The sequence below is a fragment of the Stenella coeruleoalba genome (genome assembly GCF_951394435.1).
Source record: "Stenella coeruleoalba genome assembly, chromosome: 3".
NCBI lineage: Eukaryota > Metazoa > Chordata > Mammalia > Artiodactyla > Delphinidae > Stenella > Stenella coeruleoalba.
In genome coordinates, this window is record NC_137148.1 from 115,687,480 (window position 1) to 115,709,088 (window position 21,609).

Consider the following 21,609-nt stretch of genomic DNA (forward strand, 5'->3'; position numbering starts at 1 on the left):
GTGCCAGCTATCCACACAGACTACTGAGATGTCAATTTCCTACCAACAGACATAACATATAAAACCTTAATATACACACAGAACACCTTGATCCTGTCCTGGGACCTAAGAGAGTCTTGTCTGCCTCGACAGTACCAGACTCAGTCACCACACATCAAACCCTGAGGCCATAACAAATCTCTCACTTTCCCTCCCCTCACTGGTCCTGCTTTGGGGGTGAGTGTAGGTGAAATGAAAAACACTCTTGGGATATGGGGCAAGCATGTCTGGACCTAGACTTGCTTTGCCCCCAGAGCTGAGTGTCTGTGCTCAAGCACAACACCCCAGCCTTTGGGGCAGCTTCAAGGGACTTTGGGGCAGAACAACTTATAAGGGGCTATTGAGAAACTAGAAGGCAGAAGATGATGTCAATGGGGCAACAAGTTAAATAGAAAAATCAGTACTCCACTCTAATTCTCCAGGAGGTGCTCAGAGCCCTCAGCCTGCCCGTGTTACACAGGATCTGGCCCTCCCTCCCCAAAGATACAAAAAGGGCTCTTTTGCTTAACCATGAACAGGAGCCCCACTGCCCAGAGGCTGGGCAAGGGCCCTGGGTCAGAACTTTCAGGCTTGTTCTGCAATGTGGACTGGGGTCCTGAAGGGTGCCACAGGAAAAGAGACGGTAGGAGTAGGGATGACAGGACATTGACCTCCATCGGCTCAAGGCACTTGCCTGGTTAAAAGTGGTACAAGCACTTTTAATCACGTAAAATCAGTGTATACAGCATACATCCTCCACTTCCCACACCCTGAGAGCCCCTCTAGTTTTAGTCCCCAAAGACCAGGGGGGCTCAGTTCTCAGGGAAGGTGGAGGAGGCCAGCCAGAGGTTGGATCTGCTAAACCCAGTAACTCTGTCCCTAAAATCTCCCTCTACCCAACTCCATTAGCACCTACTTGGTTTCCTTGGTGATTCATCACTCTTCTGTGGCAGCAACTACCCGCATGCAAGCCCAGCAGGAGTGATATTGCTACCAGATAGTTGGCTGGCACAGCAAACGCTGCCCCTGCCAGCACAGCAGCAATGGGGGCAGTGAGGACATGGTGATGAATATCAGCAAGGAGTTGATGAAACTATACTCTGGCAGCTGCCAGGGCTTGCCATCCACCCGCCACAGTGCAGAACGCAAATAGCCTACTCCTGAAAATGGGCTCAAGTGTCACCAGAGTCGGGCTCCAGCCAAGGACAGATGGGACTCTAGAAGAACAAGTGAGAGGAAGATGGGTCCAGGCTGGGGTCAATGACATAGGACAAGTTGGCTGAATGACATAGGTCAAGTCACCTAACCTCTCTGAGTCTCAATGTTTTCATCTGAATATAAAGACAATAATAGCTCCTATTATTGTGAAGACTGAACAAGATTATGCACATGAAGCACGTACGCAGTATCTGAATGTGGTAAACACCACAACTGCTGGCTTTTTTCATTATTATTTTAAGCCCTGGGCCCAGGGCCATAAAAGGGTTAGAAAGTTGCTCCTTCTGAGGATGCTCCATTTAAAAAGCAGGCCAGGAACAGCCCCTGTTTCTTGGCACAGGTTCCTTTAACAACAGAAAACTCCTGCCCCGCACCAGTGCTCCGGACTCTCCCATGAACAATATTTCAGCAGCACTGAGCCGAGCAGCAGAGCCCAAAATAGCATTTGCAGAGTGAGGCACATGTCACTGCCTCTCCTGTGCTTCAGAAGTGCAAGGAAAGAAAGTTTTCTATCACTTGCTCCAAAAGCTCGGCCACCCACCACCTGCCTTCCTTCCAGGGCACTCAGATGCCACAACTTCTGTTCTGCAGGGAAACGAAGGTCCCTGAGTCCTGCAGCAGCAGCCACCCCTACTCCCCTCCAGGAGGCCAGAGAGGGGCTGTTCCTTCCAGCCCTGCGGGGAGAAAGGACATACACATTTTGAATTTCAAGTGTGTTTCCTGGGGACAGCGCTGGGCTTGGTACCTGGCCGAAGTGCCTGCCACTCATGTGTCGGGTGAAACACCTCCAGGACCTTGGGATCCAGCTCCTCCTCTGCTGTTTCCTTTCTCTCTGTTTCTTTGGTGCTGCTCTCCTCTGGGTTGGTCAGTGCAAACTCCTTCAGAGAAAGGAAAAAACAGGGCATGAACCACCACAGTTGCGTACCACGCAAGCAGAAAGAAAATGGCCTGGGCAGTACACTCTTCTCCTCCTTGCCCTTCCTGCCCTTCTTAGCCCTGTTTGGACCTTTCACAAGGTTAGTGTCAGAACCAGTACAAGTGAGGTGATATGGTTAAATTAACACAGTATGTGTTGTGTGTATACGGCACTTTTGTATATGCATTAAAAAAAAACTCCAGACGGTTCCACACCATCTTGAGGGAGTTAAGGGAACATACTGGGGAGAGGGGTTGACAAAACGAGACAATAAGAGCCTTTTACTTTTTACTTGATAAGCTCCTATCCTGTTTGATGTTTAAAATTCATACCTATTACTCTTACAATTAAAAACTAAAGATATTTATAAAAGAAAACACATACATATGAATAGGAAAGTAAGGCCTCAAATGGTCAACACAGATGTACAAAAGCCGGCAGCTAAGGCCCAATTAATTCCTAAGCAGCCCAGCAGGGCAGAGTAAGGGCGTGGGTACCTTCATTACCCAGGGTACCTATGGAGCGTAAACGACCTCTTAGTGCATTCCAATCCATGGAAGAAGGGGTACAAGTGGGAAGGTGCAAGTCCAGCTGGGCTGAAGGAGGAAGATGCCCGGGTTGGAAACCTCTTCCTAAAACCTATTTCCTTCCACCCCATGGAGAGCATGGAGGATTAATGAGATGGTGTAGAGCACTTTGAGCTCAAGAGACAGAGATGTAACATAAATACAAAGTATTATTCATCTTGTTCCTTCCCAGCCTCCAATCCTTCCTGTCCCATTTTTAAACCTGTTCGTGCATAAAAGCAGTAAGGCCTCAGGAAACTGGAACCAGAGGGTTCCAGAGCTCTGGGAAATTACATTTGGGAGGGCAAAGAGGAACACACACTAGAACACTGAGAGATTATTTCAGCCCTTCCACCTCCCCAGCCATCACTTTTCCTCCACCTCCCAATTTTTCCCATAATAAGAGTATTTTTCATGGATTCTTCCTATGAACCCAAACCTGTGCTAGGTACTTCATGTAGATCTCATTTTGGTCTCCTGAACAATTCTAATCCTACATGGGAGGTAACAATGTATCCCTTTCAATGTGCCCCAGCACAAATCTGAGCTCAAAAGAAAACAAGGGGGCTTCCCTGGTGGCGCAGTGGTTGAGAGTCCGCCTGCCAATGCAGGGGACGCGGGTTCGTGCCCCGGTCCGGGAGGATCCCACATGCCGCAGAGCGGCTGGGCCCATGGGTCATGGCCACTGGGCCTGCGCATCCGGAGCCTGTGCTCTGCGGCGGGAGAGGCCACAGCGGTGAGAGGCCCACGTACGGCAAAAAAAAAAGAAAACAAGGAACAGAGAGTAGATGTGTGTGAGACTAAAGAGAAGACAGACTGGCAGGAAGCTCCGTGCATTCTAAGGGCACGGACATCAAACTTTCAACAACTGAGTTTCCTGAGGGCAGGCACTGTGTCAGTCTCTTTCACCACTGTATACCCCTTGCCTAGCCCAGGGCTTAGTTTGTAATCACGCAACAAAGGAACAAAAGAAGGCCTTCCTCCTACAAGCAGGTATGTCTTTTGGATGTCTTTTGGAGGCAAGTCCAAAGAGTTTGCTGGAAGCCTGGAACTAGCCCCACACTCCAGAACAAAGACCACAAGACCACTCTGTCCACTAAGTATCTGCAGCCTATGGACTCCAGGGCCCAGCCATGCTGGTCAGTCTCTGCCAAAAGCACCGTACACGAGACCATGGGACTAGAAGACCGTTAATAAGATTTACCTCAGAAGTATGTGGACTAAATGCCTCCAGAGGCCAAGCAGGGATGGATGTAAATGAGTGCTGTGTGCCAGGTGTAAAAACAACCAGGAGTGGTGGGACTGTGAAAACTGGAGTCCTCCTGCCTTGACTAAGAAACACAGCTGCTACTCAGCTGCTCTACCACTGCCACGAAGGCATTCAACTTGATGAGAAGCAAAAATCCAGATTTTTATGTGACATTTTCTTACTTTTAGAACACTAAGAGGGCCAAACTAAACATCTCTAAGCTTTACATTACAACTCTTGCTTTAGTGTATCTATTAGCCAGTTAACTCCTGGCACGTACAGTTGTAATCAAGTAACCAAATCCTCAACATCAAGAGAAGCAGAAAGAGGCAAGGGTAATGGTGATGATGAGAATATGGCAGAAAGCCCAATCCAGGCAAGGCTAGTGTTCATTCTGATGAGTAGGGGCTGAGAAAGTCTCTTTTTCTAGATCTTTAATGAGATAAATAAAGTAGGTTCAAGAAGGAGGATTACAACAAGATATGAACCACTGAGACATGCTTCAAGCCCTAGGAAAGCCAAACGCTTTCTGCAACAATCCCATCACTACTCAAAATGTTTTTTAATCTTCCACTTGGTATCATCTTTGAACCATATTTTAAGCTACACACACACACACACACACACTCACACACTCACACTCACAGTCTGCCATTATTTTACAGATCACCTGTTTTTAGTAGAGGTGATATAAATTTGGTGTTCCCCTGTCTGGTCAGCTCACCCTGTTCACCAAATCTGGCTCTGAATGACTTTGGCAAGCACTGAGGGAGGTTCAGTCACACAAACATACTACAAGCTGGACAATCACTTCAAAGGTGGAAGTGCAGAAAAGGTTTTCAGGAAAAGCAGCATCATGGAGATGAGGTTGTAATGGTAACATAGCTACCATTTATTAAGCCCTTACCCATATTCCCAGAACTGGTCTGAAGTAGCTTCCATGCCTCACAACTCATCCAAGTTTCATCTATGAAGCACATACTTTTATTCCCATTTTATACATACAGGGCCTGTGCAAAACCACACTGCTGAGAAAAGAAGAGCAGAGATTGAAGTCCAGGACTGCCTGGCTCCAAAGTGCATGCATGAATTCTGACTCACTTCTATGTTTCTGTTCTTAGTCATGTGTTCTAACGGTTGTGCCCTGGGATGCTGAGGGAAGGAAGCAGGGTCAATAAGATCACCCCAGCACATTTATCAGCACATCCTCCTTCCCTTTAAGGACTGTGTTTAAAGAAATACCATCCCAGAGAAAGGGACGACCCTCTCTCTGCTCCAGCAGTGTCCTGAACAGGAGACAAAGACCAAGAGGTGAGGGAGGCCAGCCAGCCCTTGGTCAGCTCTGAAGTAAATCTCATGCTCTGGTGACCTCTCAGTTGGCTTCTCCGAGCTCCCTTCCATGCTGAATCCTCTCTTCTCTCTGCCATCATTACTCTAAATACCAATTTCCTCTTAAGTGGCAAGAAATCCCAGCTAAGGTTTTAGCTGACAAAAGCTTACCATGTCACACTTCCTTATAATTGTAACTGAGTAAGAGATTCTTAAAGACCAAAGCCTTCAAAATCCAAGAGAATGAATGAATCTCTCAAGGTAGGTGGATAGATGCTGTGACAGAGACAGACTGAGAAGGCAACATTTTGGGATAGGAGCCTGGCTGACAGAGTCCTAAATTAAACAACGGAAGCAGCCAACCCTTACTAAAAAATAACAGCTGACATTTACTGACCATCCATTAGCCATATTGTGCCAGTGCCAATGCTAGGTGCTTTATATATACAATCACATTTAATCTACACTAAAATTTAAGAGGGAGGTACCAACCCTGTTTTACACATGAGGAAACAAAGCTCAGAAATGGTCAAAGTAAAAAAAAAAAAAAAAAAAGAAATGGTCAAATTGCCAAAGTAGGAGGCAGAAGGGAGTTTACCAAGGCTCTGTGCTCCTTCCACTGGGTTCCACTACCTCCCTCATCATCCACCACGTCTTGAAGGCCAGTATACCACACAACCACATCCCTTTAGCATTCGCACTGATCCTAAGATGTGGCATCCCAGGGAGATACCATAGCAGGAGCCAGGAAGGCAGGCTGGCTCCAGATCATACCCTGATACACACAGCTAGCCTTTGCTGGGTGGCCATTAACCTGTACAAATGCCTTTGAGGAGGACAATTCCAGGTCACTAGGAGCATTTACCTGGACTCCAGTCTCTGAACAAAGGATCATGACCACTCCCACCTCCCCCACCACCCATTTTCACTGTTGTGAAGGTGGCTGGCTGCATAATTTGGATTTTAAATGCCATCGGGGCAGCAATTTTTATGGTATGAGAGAAAAGATGCTTCAACTCCTACTTGTACTTAGCACATGATGAAAGATTATGACAAATGGATACAGCTTAGGAACAGACATAAGGATAAAAGCAGCTTTTGCTGATGAAAGTCAGTATTAACATTTTTCTGAGATTAGACTCAAAAGAGCTAATATAAATGGGCCAGAATAATTATGGCTCTGAAAGCTCATCTATTTGGTTGGACTATTATCCAAAAGAGACTTACTAACACACAGTCCTTAAGTAAATTCATCAGCACGCTTTTGTTAATTGTGCATCTGCTAAAGCTCATAATGGGGAGCACCCAGATCCTCATGAGCTGCAGGCTGGAGGGGACACAGCCCTGAGCCCTCGAGACACTTGGGTGCTTTTCTGGGCCAGGCTATGCCAGAAACAGCCCCAACTTCATGCCATGGCCAGTCCCACCCTCAGGGGCCAATGGGATCCCAGTCTCATTCTCCTTGAAGAGGAGGCCAAAAAACGGCAGCAACAAGATCTTAGTCAAAGAACATTAAAAGCTCAAAAGGATTCGTGACTCCTAACTGTACATTCTCTCCTGCTCTACAAAGTGGGGAGAAAGGCGGAGAGAAAACAAATGACTTCAGAGAGAAGGTGGAAGCTTGCCATGAGCCAGAGGTGAACCTCAGCTGAGCTGGATTAAATTCATCACAATTGTCATTTGCACTTCAAGGCCCTCCGGCTCCAAAGCCTCCAGCACTTTACCCAACATTTAAGTGGGACCCCTGGGGTTGGAGAAGGTGGCCAGGGGAGGGTGAAACTGTGAGAGAGCTGACAGGGCATCTCAAGGGAGAGGAAAGAGAGGGCATTGGGAGTAGATCAAGGGCAGGCTGTTGGTGGGGCAGGCCAGGGAAATGGGGCCAGGACACCCTGCAGCCAGGCCAAGCTCAGGGCCTTCTCAGGCATTCTGCCCCTGTCTTTGGCAAGGACAGAAACCCTCAGCAATGAGGTCTGGGTTAATGAAAAGGAGGGTGTAAAGAACGTGGAGAAAAGGACAGAGGGAAAGAGGATACAGAGCTACGGACAGACTGAGAATGCACATGGATGAGCGGAGTAGACAAAGAAGCAGTCTTACTTGGTGCTCACCACACAGGCGCCCAGCCCCTTGGGGAGAATCCTGACCTTCCCAGCTCTGCCACAAACTAGCTTTATAATGTTGGCCAAGTTTCTTAATATCTCTGAGACTTAATCTCCTCCTTGTCAAATGAGGATAATAATTGTAGTTGTCTACTTCATAGGGTTGTTGAGGGGATTAAATAAGAATACATATAAAGCACATAATACAATGCTTGGTACATAGCAAGCTTATCATATTATCATCATTGTTATTATATCATTATCATCATCATCATCTTTTCGCCAAAGAGAAACTGTGTCGTAAGCTTTAAACAGAGGCCAGAGGACTAAGGGATGGGGGAAGAAGTACACATACTCCGTGACCCAGCACTGGTCACATTCCTATAAGAAACTCCCACAGCAGCCCTGGTGGCACAGAGGCTTTCTTGGACACAAAAAAGATCCCTCTATTGCAGTAAGGCACTTACCGAGTTCTTATGACTGAGGCAGAAGGTGAAGCAGGAGGTCATCAGCATGCCCAGCAGCAAGCCCAGAGGAGCCATCCTAAATAGGAGCAGGCCCTGGTGAGGCATAGTTAGGGGCCTGAGGAATGTAAACACAGAAAATAGAAGGTCAACAGGAAGCTGGTGCTTGACACCTCTCCCCCTGCCCCAGCATAGTGATTCCCATGATGTCACCTTTTTTGACAGATGTCAAACATTTCAGATGATGTCAGACATTTCCTGAATAGAGGTATCACAGGTCTTCTACCCCAAAGGTAGATCAACCTGGAGTAAGCCTCCATTCCCCCATATGGGGAGATATGCCTTGGTTAAAACTGTACAGTAAACCAGGACCTTTGCATGAGTTATAATAGCCCTGGTCCCTTCCTTCTTCATTATCCGGGTTGTTATCAGGTTGCACAGGGTGGTATTGGCTATGGTGAAGAGAGAAGGAAACTAACCAAATGATTTGTGTGTGAACAGACATGGGCCCAAATTCATATGAGCCTTTATAACCATTCACTTCTAAACCATATCCACTGTTATACCTGAAGACAGATACCATCAGCACCCTCTAAAACAGCAAAGTTCAATATTCCCAAGCCATAAAGCCTTTTACATCACTTTTCAGACTGTCAAACACACCAAAGTGCAGGCCCTAGTAGCTGTTAAAATTTAAATAACACAAGGATAAAAGGATATTCCATGTTCACAGATTGGAGGCTTAATAATGTTAAGACAACAATACTACCTAGAGCAATATGCAGATTCAATACAATCCCTAACAAAATCTCAGTGGTGGGGAATTGGGGAATTCCCTGGCAGTCCAGTGGTTAGGACTTGGCACTTTCATTAAAGTGGCCCAGGTTCAATCCCTGGTCAGGGAATTAAGATCCCACAAGCCAGAGCATGGCCAAAAAAAAAGGTGATTTTTTACAGAAATGGAGAAACCCATCCTAAAATACATATGGAATTTCAAGGGACCCAGAACATAAAAACACTGAAAAAGAAGAACAAAGTTGGAGGACTCACACTTCCTGATTTCAAAACTTACTACAAAGCTACAGTAATCAAAACACTGTGGTATTGGCATAAGGACAGACATACAGTCCAATGGAATAGAATTGAGAGTCCAGAAAAAATTACATATATGATCAATTGATTTTCAGCAATGGTACCAAGACAATTCAATGGGGAAAGGACAGTCTCTCCAACAAACTGTTCTGGATCAACTGGATTTCCACATGCAAAAGAATGAAGTGGACCCTTCCCTTACGTAATATATTAAAATTAACTCGGGGCTTCCCTGGTGGCACAGTGGTTGAGAGTCCGCCTGCTGACCGGGGTTTGTGCCCCGGTCCAGGAGGATCCCACACGCCGCAGAGCGGCTGGGCCCGTGAGCCATGGCTGCTGAGCCTGTGCGTCCGGAGCCTGTGCTCCGCAATGGAAGAGGCCACAACAGTGAGAAGCCCACATACTACAAAAAAAAAAAAATTAACTCAAAATGGATCAAAGATGTAAATTAAAGAGTTAAAATTCTTAGAAGAAACATAGGGAAAATCTTCAAACCTTAGATTTGGCAATATTTTCTTAAATATTATACCCAAAGCACGGACGATAAAAGAAAAAATAAATAAATGGAACTCCTTCAAAATTAAAAAACTTTTGTGCCTCAAAGGACATCATTAAGAGAGTGAAAAGACAACTCAAAAAATTAGAAGAATATTTCTAGATCATCTATATTAAGGGTTTAGTTTCCAGAATATATAAACAACACCTACAACTCAACAAAAAAAAAACAAGCAAGCTAAATTAAAACAGGCCAAAGACTTGAATAGACATTTCTCCAAAGAAGATATACATATGCCAACAGGGACATTAAAGGATTCTTAACATCATTAATCACTAAGGAAATGCAAACCAAAGCCACAATGAGATACTGTACCATTTTACATCCACTACTATGGCTATAATTTTAAAAAAAAAACAAAAAAAACAGAAAGTAACAAATGTTAACAAGGATGTAGAGAAACTAAAACCCTAGTACATTGCTGGTGGGACTGTAAAATGGTGCGGCTGCTGTGGGACAGTTTGGCAGTTCCTCAAAAAGTTAAACATAGAACGACTATATATATATAATCCAGCAATTCCATCCCTAGGTATATATTCCACCCAAAAGTTCTGAAAACATTGACTCAGACAGATACTTCCAGGTGAATGTTCACAGCATCATTATTGACAAGAGCCAAAAAAGTGGAACAACTTAAGGATTCATTAACAGATGATTTTTTTTTCAAATGTGGTACATACAATGGAATATTATTCACCCATAAAAAGAATGAAATTCTGATACATGCTTCAACATGAATGAACCTTAAAAACATTATGCCAAGTGAAATAAGCTAGATACCAAAGGATAGATACTGTATGATTCTACTTAAGTGAAGTATCTAGAACAGGCAAACTGGAGTAGTAAAAACATTTTGGTCAGTAAACTAGAGTGGAAGTCAAAAGAACTTAATCCAAACTGGCAAATGACCTCAGAAAGAAAGGCAGAAAGAAAAAAAATAACAAATTAAAAAAGCAAAAAAGAAAAACACCTTAGAAAAATTCAGAACCTGTCAGTATCAGCCCAGACCCTTATAAAAGGTTTTCGTGTTGGTCACTCAGCCCCAATACACCTCATTAGGCAGTTTACTCAAAAGAGTCTTAAATGAATTAATTATAAGGGAAACACCTCTGGAGAGCATGGGGTTTTACCTTTTCTCTTTCCTGTTCCTGCCACACTCCTCCATGTTCCACCTCAATAAATTGGTCCTGTGACAAGATTGCAGTGGAACCCAAAGCCCTGCCTGAACCCACTATAAGAAGTTATTACCCGGTGACCAGCCCACAGCTTCTCGGGGGCAGACGGAAACTTTCCCTAAGGACATCTGGAGCCATGAAGGAAAACAGCCCTGCTGGACCGGCACTGTGCTAAAAAAGCACAGCCAAATGGAAAAGCAAAGGCTTGGGAGCTAAAAATAGATGCTATACTCACCCAGCAGCAAAAGCCTTTGCTTTCTGCCAGTTTCTCCCCTCTTTTTTTGTAGACAAAATGGAACGGCTGAGTGCCACATGAGCTTTCCCCAGCAACCTGGCTCCTTGGGGCACCAATCACACTGAAAGACACGGACTCAGTCCATAGCACAGCACTAGGTTCTGGACAGGTGCCTGGCCATGTCTGGGTGTGCAAAGGAGTGGGAGTGCAAGGCTCGGTGAGGATGAACATGGGACAGAAGCTGCCACATCAAGAATGAGAAGTCGGGCTTCCCTGGTGGCGCAGTGGTTGAGAGTCCGCCTGCCAATGCAGGGGACACGGGTTCGTGCCCCGGTCTGGGAAGATCCTACATGCCGCGGAGCGGCTGGGCCCGTGAGCCATGGCCGCTGGGCCTTCGTGTCCGGAGCCTGTGCTCCACAACGGGAGAGGCCACAACAGTGAGAGGCCCGCGTACAGCAGAAAAAAAAAAAAAAAGAATGAGAAGTCAAGAAAGGCCCAGGGAGATGGGTCCCAAGAGGACACAGCCCTAGAGCTTCCCATAATGTCCCATACCTTTTTTATTCTTGCATCCTTGGCTGTGGGGAAAAGGAGAACAAAAAATGGAATTAGGGGACTCACAGCATTATCAGGACAACATACATTAAGAGAGAAAAGGATTATCCAAAAGCCACAGACTTCCCTTCCCCTACATGAGACCGTTCATGTGTATATGCATATACACACACAGAGAGAGCTAGACGCTTCCTTCTTACAGCCAGGGATAAACACCGGGAACTGATGCTGGGGTGTGGGGGGGAAATGAGAAGGAACAGATAAATGAGAATGAAATCAAGGGCAAAGACAACAAATGAGCAGGAGGAGGAGGCCTAGAAGGGACTGAGGAAGAAGGGGTTGGGGGCAGCTGATGCACTAACAGCATACCCACCTCCTGGAGTGGGATGGCAGGCCAGGTGAGAGAAATGGCAGCTCCCACAGGGCTCCTTGCCACCTCCATCACCTGCACACACACTAACGCCCTCAGAAGCATTTTCTGACAATACTAAGGATGACAGGTCGATTCGCAAATGGATCCTTCATCTCCCCCACCCCCAATAATTCCATGTGGACTGCACATCTGACCTATTCATTGGCTCCATGTATTTTCCCATGAATCAGAGATAGAGAGAGAACATGGTGGTGGGAGCAGTGCCTGGGGAGAGGCCTAGGAGCAGTGAGGCTGGGAGAAAGGTGTGAGACAGTTTCCCAGGCATTGCAAGGGTACCCAGAGAACAAGTGCAAACTCTGCAGCACGCAGGCATGGGTAATGCTGTCCTCTGTCCTCATAAGGCCTGGCCTGTAACTATGTCACCTGGGCTTTGTCCTTATTCAAGAAGTGGCGATGGAGAGCAAGCAGGCACGTTTTCCCTTGGGCTTTACACTGAAGCTGGGGGGAAGGGAGAAAGAGGGAAAGGAGAAGTGGCCCACAGTTTGGTTCTGCCAGGATGGTCCACCATCACAAGCAGGGACATAGGCAGCAGCAGCAGCCTATGTCAGACCCTGACATAAGTAAAGCCAAAGTCATGGAATCCCACTGAGGCATAGTTTGGCACTTGGCCTGAGGTTAGTGCCCTCCCCAAATTACTTGCCACCCACTAACCCTGAGTTCACCTGATCACCTGCTCCTGTACACCCTGGATAACAAACCTTCCCATCATCCTGGGCTCTCAAAAGAAGACAGAACTACATCTTTTCATTTATGGCCTTCTTCTGACTTACAATACCATCACTCAGTCCAGGAAAGGGGAATGCATTTCAGTGTTCCACCAGTAACTCTTTCCTTAAGTATCCTTGGGCTTTGAGACAACATAGATAATAAGGTACTTGAGATGCCCATTTTTCTATCAAAACTGGCCACGTGTAGTCTGTACTTCTACTTAAATAGAGGTTGGATGCTCTCAGCAATCTGTATTGCCAGCCTGGAGCAGATGCTTGGGGCACAGGTGGGAGAAGGCCCTTGGACTCACTAGCCCTTGCCTCCCTGGTGCCTTATATTCTCCTCTCAATTCAGACAGGACTCTAGGAGGGGACTGGGTCATATGTAAATAAGATATCTTCCTGTAACTTTTATCTTCTTTTAAGGCAGGAACGCAAAAGAATGGCATGAGGATGGCAGGAAGCCAACAGAGGAAGGAGGAGTGGAACTGCTGGACCTCCTAAAGCTTCTGACATGCTGGTAGGTCCCATGGACAGTGGCTGCTCTCCAGTCTCAGGGCCAGAGCACAGGGGGAACAGGTAAACATCACAAGTGTTCTGGGCAGGGAGACCCACCTCAGCAGCCTGACTGGGAACGCTTGGAACTCCTATCTTATAAAATGCTCATGTTCTTAACCTACAGTGTATATCCATGTATTTGTTTCCCCAAATCTTTTGGAAAAAGGCAAAGGGAAAGAATTTCTACTTCCATCTTATAAGAAGGAAATTAAAGAAAAGAGATTTAAAACATTGGGTTGAAAGTACAGTACATGAATTTAGATTCAGACACATCTAAGGCCAAGTCTTCGCTCTGCCAATTTCTAGCTATGCGATCTTGGACACACACTTCGCTAGGCCTCAGTTTCTTCATCTATAAAATGGGCATAATAAGAGCTCCTACTTCAAAGAGTATTAGGGAGGATTAAATAAAACAATGAGTGGAAAGTACACGGTACAGCACCTGGCACCTAGTTATCACACCATCATTAGACCGGGGATGAGGACTTCCCCCTGGACCCACAGGCAGTCAGAGCCAGGCCAGGTACCCTAGAAACACTCTCCAGAGCTCCCTGACTCCTGCAGGATCTGCATACCCTCTAGCTGACCCCACATCTCAAATTTTAGGACCAAAGTCTTTTGCTGGTTATCTGCTTTCAGGAGGTGAAGGAAACAAATGTTAGAGGAGGACCCCCACAGCTAAAAATGGAGAGACTCCAGCCAGTTTTCTGCTGAGCACCGAGGCAGACCCAGCCCATTCAGTGCTTTTCCCAGCATATTAGTGTCCAGAGAGCCAGGTCACCATCGTGTAGAACTTCCACTTGCAGAAAGAGCTATAAGACAGTCTTCTGCTTTACAAACTGACAGTTAGAGGATGAACTCTTCCCACAAACACATTCATTACTATTTATGTGCTACACAAACTCATACACACACACACACACACACACACACACACACGCACACACACAGAGTCACTCACCTCTACACAAATAGAAGCTCACTGCCTAATTTGGGCAGACAAATATGAATCTGAAAAAACAATGCAAAGAGAACACTGATAGGATAGTCTTGACAAGGAAAAACAATGTGCAAAGGCTTAGGAAGAGAAATGGATTTTTAAAGAATAATTTGAAGGACAAGAGAAGTAAGTTTGAAGAGGTCAGGCAAACAGGCTTTTTCCCCCATAAGACATAAACAAAGTCAGGAGGTAGACAGCAATTAAATAAAAAGAGGCTTTGAACTACAAAAGAAATGTGGCTTCTAACCCCAGTCTAGCCCTAACTGGCTGGGAGGCTGGACCTGGAACATCCTTAAGCCACTGACCATTTGTGTAATGGCAACAGTGTGTGCCCCAAATACTGAAGTCATGCCTAAGGCCATGCAAATGGGGACTGCTCTCAACAAACCCAAGGCACCCTAAAAGGAAAGTGATGAGGTGAGGCTACTGGAGGGTAAAAAGTTCACAGTGGATCCAAGCCTCTGCCTGACCAGGCCTAAATCCTCTTGTACAGCCTGCAAGGGAGAGCCCAAGTGAGGCCTTTCCAGTGGCAACACAGAGACAGGTGCTGGCCCTGCCAGAGAGCACATGGAGCCAAGAAGGTCTCCACAGGCCCAGCTGGGACTGGAGCTCTGGAAGGAAGGCAACACAGGATGGGATGAAATAGGAAGTGGGCATTCCTGACCCCTCCTTAATACTCTACTCCAAAATGTGGGGGACATGGCCAATCCCATCCCTACCCCAGAAGAGAAGAGAACAGATCTTCAAGAAGGTAGCTAAGTCACTACTAAATATAAAATAGATAACCAACAAGGACCTACTGTATAGCACAGAGAAATACACTCAATATCTTGTAATAACCTATAATGGAAAGGAATCTGAAGAAGAATAGATAGATATGTATAACTGAATCACTCTGCTGTACATTTGAAACTAATACAACATTGTAAATCAACTGTATTTCAATTAAAAAAATTTTTTTAAAAGGTAGCTAAGCATGTTAACAAAAAGCTGCAATCTTGGAGACAAAAGACAGTGCTCCCTCTAAAAGAAATCAGGTGACAAGTAGAGTGACTGAATAAACGGGAGCCCAGCCTGGCCCTCTCCAGACCTATCCTATTCAGCTCCAGCCTTCAAAGAATCTGAATGCTAGAAGGCAGCTTAAGACTTAGTCTTCATTTGGACTGCTAACAATCCAAAAGACACGGCAGGCACTTGATACCTACACACAGAAAAAACAGTTCAATGCCTTCAGGTATGGGCTTGTCACTGCATCCAGGAAGGCTCTGGCAACTTCATGCCTGTTGAAGACAAAGAGGTAGAGAGGACTAGGGCAGAAGAAGAATTTTGGTGCCATCACCCAGAGGTGACAACCAAAGCAATAACAGATTTCCTGTATTACAGAGAAAACTTAAAGAGAAAGGAACAATGGGCCAAGAAGAGTTTTCAAACCATGACTGTACGTTAGGAAAAGAAAGAGGATGGGACTTCCCTGGTGGTTCAGTGGTTGAGAATCCATCTTGCAATGCAGCAGATGCCGGTTCAATCCCTGGTGGGGGAACTAAGATGCCATATGCTGCAGGGCAACTGAGCCTGCATGCCACAACTACAGAGCCCAGGTGCTCTGAAGCCCACATGCCACAACTAGAGAACCTGCGCACTGCAACTAATGAGCCTGCGTGCCACAACTAAGACCCAACGCAGCCAATAAATAAATAAATAATTTTTTTAAAAAAGAAAGAAAGAAAGAGGAGCAATCCAGGGACTAAGATGAAGAACATTAAGAATAGTGCAGAATTACACAGGTCAAGAGAGGAGGGAATCCTGAGAAAATCAAGTTGTGGGTTCAACAAAATCAAGAGGTGAGTCAGAACGAGGATGAGAAAAGCCACTGGATTTGGCAACAAGGAAGCTGGAGGGCCCTTCAAAAGAGGGCACACTTGTGAAGAAATAGAGGCACAAGGGTAGAACACCTGGAAAAGTTGAGTAGGTCCACTGAAGTTTGGAGATTTGGGGCCGCTTCTCTAAATCCAATTTTTTCAACCTTTCCCCTAGAGTCATAATGATAACTGAGAAAATACTGACCCTGGTGGTCATATAGAGAGATTCTCCGATGCCATATGGTAGGTTCCCTTGATGGAGTAGAGCTACCCCTCAACACACACATCCTCAGGATAGTGATGGACACAGTCACATCAGTAGAGAAAGGAGGCAAGGAGACAAAGTCTCCAAGAACAAACTCCCATCAGACACACAACTCCACCTTCTCTGAGCTCTCAGCCATGCCTCAGACCGCTCTGAAGCTTTAGTCCTTACACTCTGTAGAGCTGTAATAATCATAATTATAGCACTTGGACCGAGGGATAAAGATAAATATCCCCATGACACCCGATTCCCTAGTATTAAAATGCAGTATTTGGGCAGCCCAGAAGAAAATAAATTCTGTATAATAATAATTATAGTCAATATTTATAGAGCACTTTCTATGTTCCAAGCAAAGTTCTAAGCTCATTTACTCTTCACCACAACCCTGTGATGGGGTTCTAATATGCTGCTTATTTTGCCCATGAGGGGACTAAAATTCAGAGAGGTTAAGTAATTTGCCCAAGTTCACACAGTCAGAGAGTAGTAGAGTCAGGAATCAAAGCCATTCTGGCCCCAGAACCCATGCTCTTTCTACAGACCATGCTGCCTTTCGAGTGGTCTATGAAATCAGCCATTCATTTTATTTGTTTTGCAACAATGTGAATAAAAAGGCACACATTTTGTGTCAGGAGAGAAATTTTTTAATGAGCCTACTGGAGCCCTCTTGCGGAGAGAGCCACTTCTACCACATCTATATTTCTGCACATCATACACACACACGCATGTACACATGCATGCACACACATTTTGATTACTGAATGTCCTTCGCACAGCCCAGCCCACAGTAGAGACACAGATATTCAAGAAGAAGAAGGCCCTTGCCTCAGATTGCAACCAGTTCACTGGCACCCTGTGTGACTTGACCTCTTAACCTCCCGTAACTCAGGCTCCCCAGCTGTACAAGAAGCAAAAGCATCCTTGCTCTCCCTCACAGAGTCCAGCACAAAGCACTCCCCTCATACATACCCAACTGTCTGGAAAGAACTTAGCAAGAGAGGAGGAGAGAACTATATTGGGTAAAAGTTGGCCAAGATGATATCCAAGCTCATTTACAACTAGTCTATGATCCTATTCCCCACGCATGAAATATATAGGACAGGATTATTTCTACATGGCACATGAAGAAAATAGAGCCCAAAAGGGTGAATGGGGCTTGCCTAAGCACACCAGCAAGCAACCAGGCAAAGTAGAGAAATATACCAGCCGTGGTCAGTGTATTTTCCACTAGGCTCCAGACTGCACGTTTCTAGCAGGGAGTGGGCAAGGAAATCTACTCCTTATACTTGCTCCCCAACACTGCATGAGGTCCTTAGAGTGATCAGCCTGTGTCTCATGACAGCAGCCAAGGTTACCAAAAACTCTACTCAACTCCATCTCCACTCCAGACCTGGATTTCCACCCAGGTCTCCCCAATTAGTTGTGGGACTTAGGGCTAGCCACCTAACCTCTCTCCAAGTTTCAATTCCTTCATCTAAAAAGGGACTTAATAGTAACTATTTTGTAGGATGGGTGTTAGCATTAAATGAGATGACATGAAGCATAAAGCACAATGCTTGACACAAACCAAGGGCTCAAGAAGCTTGTAGCTCTCACTAACAACTACTGTTAGAGAAAATTCTGAGCAAAGGACAGGATAAACAAAAGCAGTAAGGCTTCACCCCCATATAGAAATGTCTTCTGTTCTGATAATCAAGTCTCTCCTTGGAACCCAGCTTCCCTGAGCTGCAAATCTGCCCACACACCTGGACTACACTCTAGGTGGCTACAGAGGCATTTCCATTGAAACCTTTAAGCGATATTGGCTGGCTCTGCATCAGTGCCCACCGGAGAGTTGACTAAGAACAGCCACTTCAGAGCCCAGCTTCCTGGTGATTCAGGCCTGTCTTCATATTCCTCCTGCTGCTCTCATATCTCTAAGAGAGAATAGGGAAGGCAAGAGCAGCAGAGGCAAATTCAGCAGACTTAGACTGCTTGGACCACCCTAGAAAGGGTCAGTTGCTATCTAGGGAGTAAGAGCTCCAGGGCCACCTCCTTCCCTCTCCTTTTAAACTAATAACTATATCTCCTAACAGTAAGCATGATGGGCTTTCTTTATAGCCTGCTCCCCAAGAATACCAGGACCTTCATACACTCATCTACAAACCACAGTCTGGGGCTGGAGAGGGATCAGAGTTCATCTTTTTTTTCCCCTGCTGTGTCCAAACTTCCAGCAAAGGTCAGGGCCTCATAGTGGGACTATAGTAGGATAGAGAAGAAGGTATGACTTCTAGTCCATAGCTCCAAGTGGACTATCTGCAAATCAGTGAGCACACCAATCCTTATTCTGTGCCAGCCACTCTGGTACTCTGGATTACAAGAATTCAGCATTCACACTCTAGAAACAGGTACCTCAGGTCCCCTGAGCACACTGGGAACCATACTGTATAACACAACATACAAAAGATACCATCACTGTCCGCAGGTGTTTTATGTCCTGTTGACCATCAGTGAGTAGCATGGTTTTCCATATCTGAGTCTCAGACAGTACAATTAAGAAGAAAGTGCTGTTAAGGAATATGCCGTGAGAAAATAGATACTGTTCTGGACAACTTGAGACACAAATTATAACTTAGAAATGATGAGATGGACAACAATTAGGGTGATCCTGAAACTAACTGAGGAACCCCAAGAAAATAGCATTTACCTACAGAAAACCTTAGCGGCAGCACAAGTACGGATCACCAATCACTGAACTCGCGACTACCATGTTGGCATTGACTATGTCTTCGAGGTAAGTCAGCAACTGAAACAACATATTTTATTTTTAACACACCTGAGAGTCCAAGACTATTCATAATTCCAGATCCTTAAAAACTTGAAAGGAGGATAAATTTTAAAGTGTACACATTTACATACGTGGGCAGAAACACAAAAATCAGATGCTTCTCAACACGGCTCAGGGAGCCATAACTCACGGTTTTCAGAATCCCACCTAACACCCAGAGAAAATCTGGGCGCCTTCTCTGAGAGATTGTGGGAGGCTGGGTAGGTAGCCAAGAAACAAAGAAACCTAAACTCAGCACTTGGCAAGACAATTAAGGAGGAGAGGATTTTAAATGCATTGTTTCTGACTCTAAATATGTCTACATTTATTACCAATTTGGGATCAGAAACCACATTTAGTTCTGCCGGTGACCACGCACTAAAAATATTAAGCAGAGTATTGCCTAGGAAACAGCGGTCCTCCCTGCTGCAGCAGCCCCATTTCAGAGCTGACTCTGCAATGGTCCCAGGGCTCCCCATCCTGGGCTTTGCTAAGAGCCCAGTCACAAGCAGAACTGCCACTGTCCTGACAAAGCCTCGCTTGCTTTTTAGAAGCAGCAGTAGGAGCTTCCTTGGTAGCGCAGTGGTTAAGAATCCGCCTGCCAATGCAGGGGACGTGGGGTCGAGCCCTGGTCCGGGAAGATCCCACATGCCACGGAGCAACTAAGCCCATGTGCCACAACTACTGAGCCTGTGCTCTAGAGCCTGCAAGCCACAACTACTGAGCCTGCATGCCACAACTACTGAAGCCCATGCACCTAGAGCCTGTGCTCTGCATGCAACAAGAAGCCACTGCAATGAGAAGCCCATGCACCACAACGAAGAGTAGACCCCGCTCACCCCAACTAGAGAAAGCCCACGCACAGCAACGAAGACCCAATGCAGCCAAAAATAAATAAATTAAATTTTTTTAAAAAAGCAAGCAGCAATAGGAGCCAGGGCTAGAGACTACACAACCTCCTCATCCTCTCCAAGGCTGTGTTATATGGTCAGTGAAATTCCATTTCATGGGCCTATAACAACTACAACCCATCTGACTGGGAGCTCCGCAAGGGCAGGGACAATGTCCACCTAAACCACTGCTGTATCCTCATTGCCTAGCACTGTAGCAGACGCTCAAAAAATATCTGTTAGTTGAATAAAATTAATAATCTAAAAGGGGGTCACGTGGAATACACAATGTAAAATAATGTCAGTGAAAATATGAACTATAGTGAAACATGAAAACAGATACATAAAATACTGTTGAATGAAGAACATAATGGCACATGTATATGAAATATTAGTACTTTGAAAAAAAAGTGTGCGTAGCCATCTCTGTGATCAGACATGAAGTTATTAGAATTATGGAAAGCTATGCTCAATGAAGTCTTTCTTCCTAAAATGTTAGATATATGAGAAAATACTTAATCATTATTTTCAACACAGAACCTGTTCCCTTATCTACTTTTTTTTAATAAGTTTATTTATTTATTTTTGGCTGTGTTGGGTCTTTGTTGCTACACATGGGCTTTCTCTAGTTGCAGTGAGCAGAGGCTACTCTTTGTTGCTGTGTGCAGGCTTCTCATTGCGGTGGCTTCTCTTGCTGCTGAGCATGGGCTCTAGGCATGTAGGTTTCAGTATTTGTGGCACATGGGATCAGTAGTTGTGGCTCACAGGCTCTAGAGCGCAGGCTCACTAGTTGTGGCATACGGGCCCAGTTGCTCCATGGCATGTGGGACCTTCCTGGACCAGGGCTCAGACCCATGTCCTCAGCAATGGCAGGTGGATTCCCAACCACTGCACCACCAGGAAAGCCCTCCCTTATCTGCTAATTCGTTCTGGTGCCTGGGATCACAGAGACCTTGCTCAGCAAGACCATCTATCTATCACGGAAAGAGAGAGCACAAGGAAATAGCTGCAGTCTTAAAATCCAACTTATCAAGTTGACCTTTTTACCAGAAGACTTCCAGTCTGCATCACCAGTATGCCTGGCTGCCAAGACAGTTAGCCAAGATAGAGGTGAAGAGACCAAAAAAAAAAAAAAAAAAAAAAGATGCCAGAGCTCCAAATAGGTACCCCCACACCACACAGCCCATGGCCTACTACCCAGCAACGTGCCTATTAAGAAAGGTAGCAGATACCAATCCTTCTAAAATTTCCAAAAAAAGAAGGGAACACTTCTTAATTCATTCTGTGAGACCAGAATTACCCTGACACCAAAGCAAGACAAGGACACTACAAGAAATCTACAGACCAGTACCCTTATGAATATACATGCAAAAATCCTCAACAAAATACTAGCAAGGCAAATTCAGCGGCATATCAAAAGGATTATACAACATGATCAAATGGGATTTATCCTAGGAATACAAGGGCGGTTCATCATATGAAAATTAATCCATTTAATACATTACATTGGTAGAGTGAAGGAAAAAAAACACATGATCATCTCAATTGACATAGAAAAGGCAGTTGACAAAATCCAACATCGTTTCGTGATAAAAACATTCAATAAACCAGGGATAGAAAAGAACTTC

The 21,609-nt window shown here is 45.3% G+C and overlaps 1 protein-coding gene across 2 annotated transcripts in view; it reads right to left on the reverse strand.

Annotated features, from left to right (window-relative positions):
• The window catches only part of SIL1 (SIL1 nucleotide exchange factor), a 246,991-nt gene that overhangs the window by 174,060 nt on the left and 51,322 nt on the right, over window positions 1–21,609 (reverse strand). Inside the window, exons 1-3 of one of the 2 annotated variants that reach the window (XM_079917705.1) lie at window positions 11,467–11,510; window positions 7,860–7,974; window positions 1,982–2,114 (exon numbers count right to left, since the gene is read on the reverse strand). In XM_079917705.1, coding sequence (XP_079773831.1) covers window positions 1,982–2,114; window positions 7,860–7,964 — 238 coding nt within the window. In that variant the 5' untranslated portion in view covers window positions 7,965–7,974; window positions 11,467–11,510. Of the gene's footprint in view, window positions 1–1,981; window positions 2,115–7,859; window positions 7,975–11,466; window positions 11,511–21,609 lie in introns of those variants that run through there. The other variant, XM_079917704.1, reaches the window with a different exon arrangement.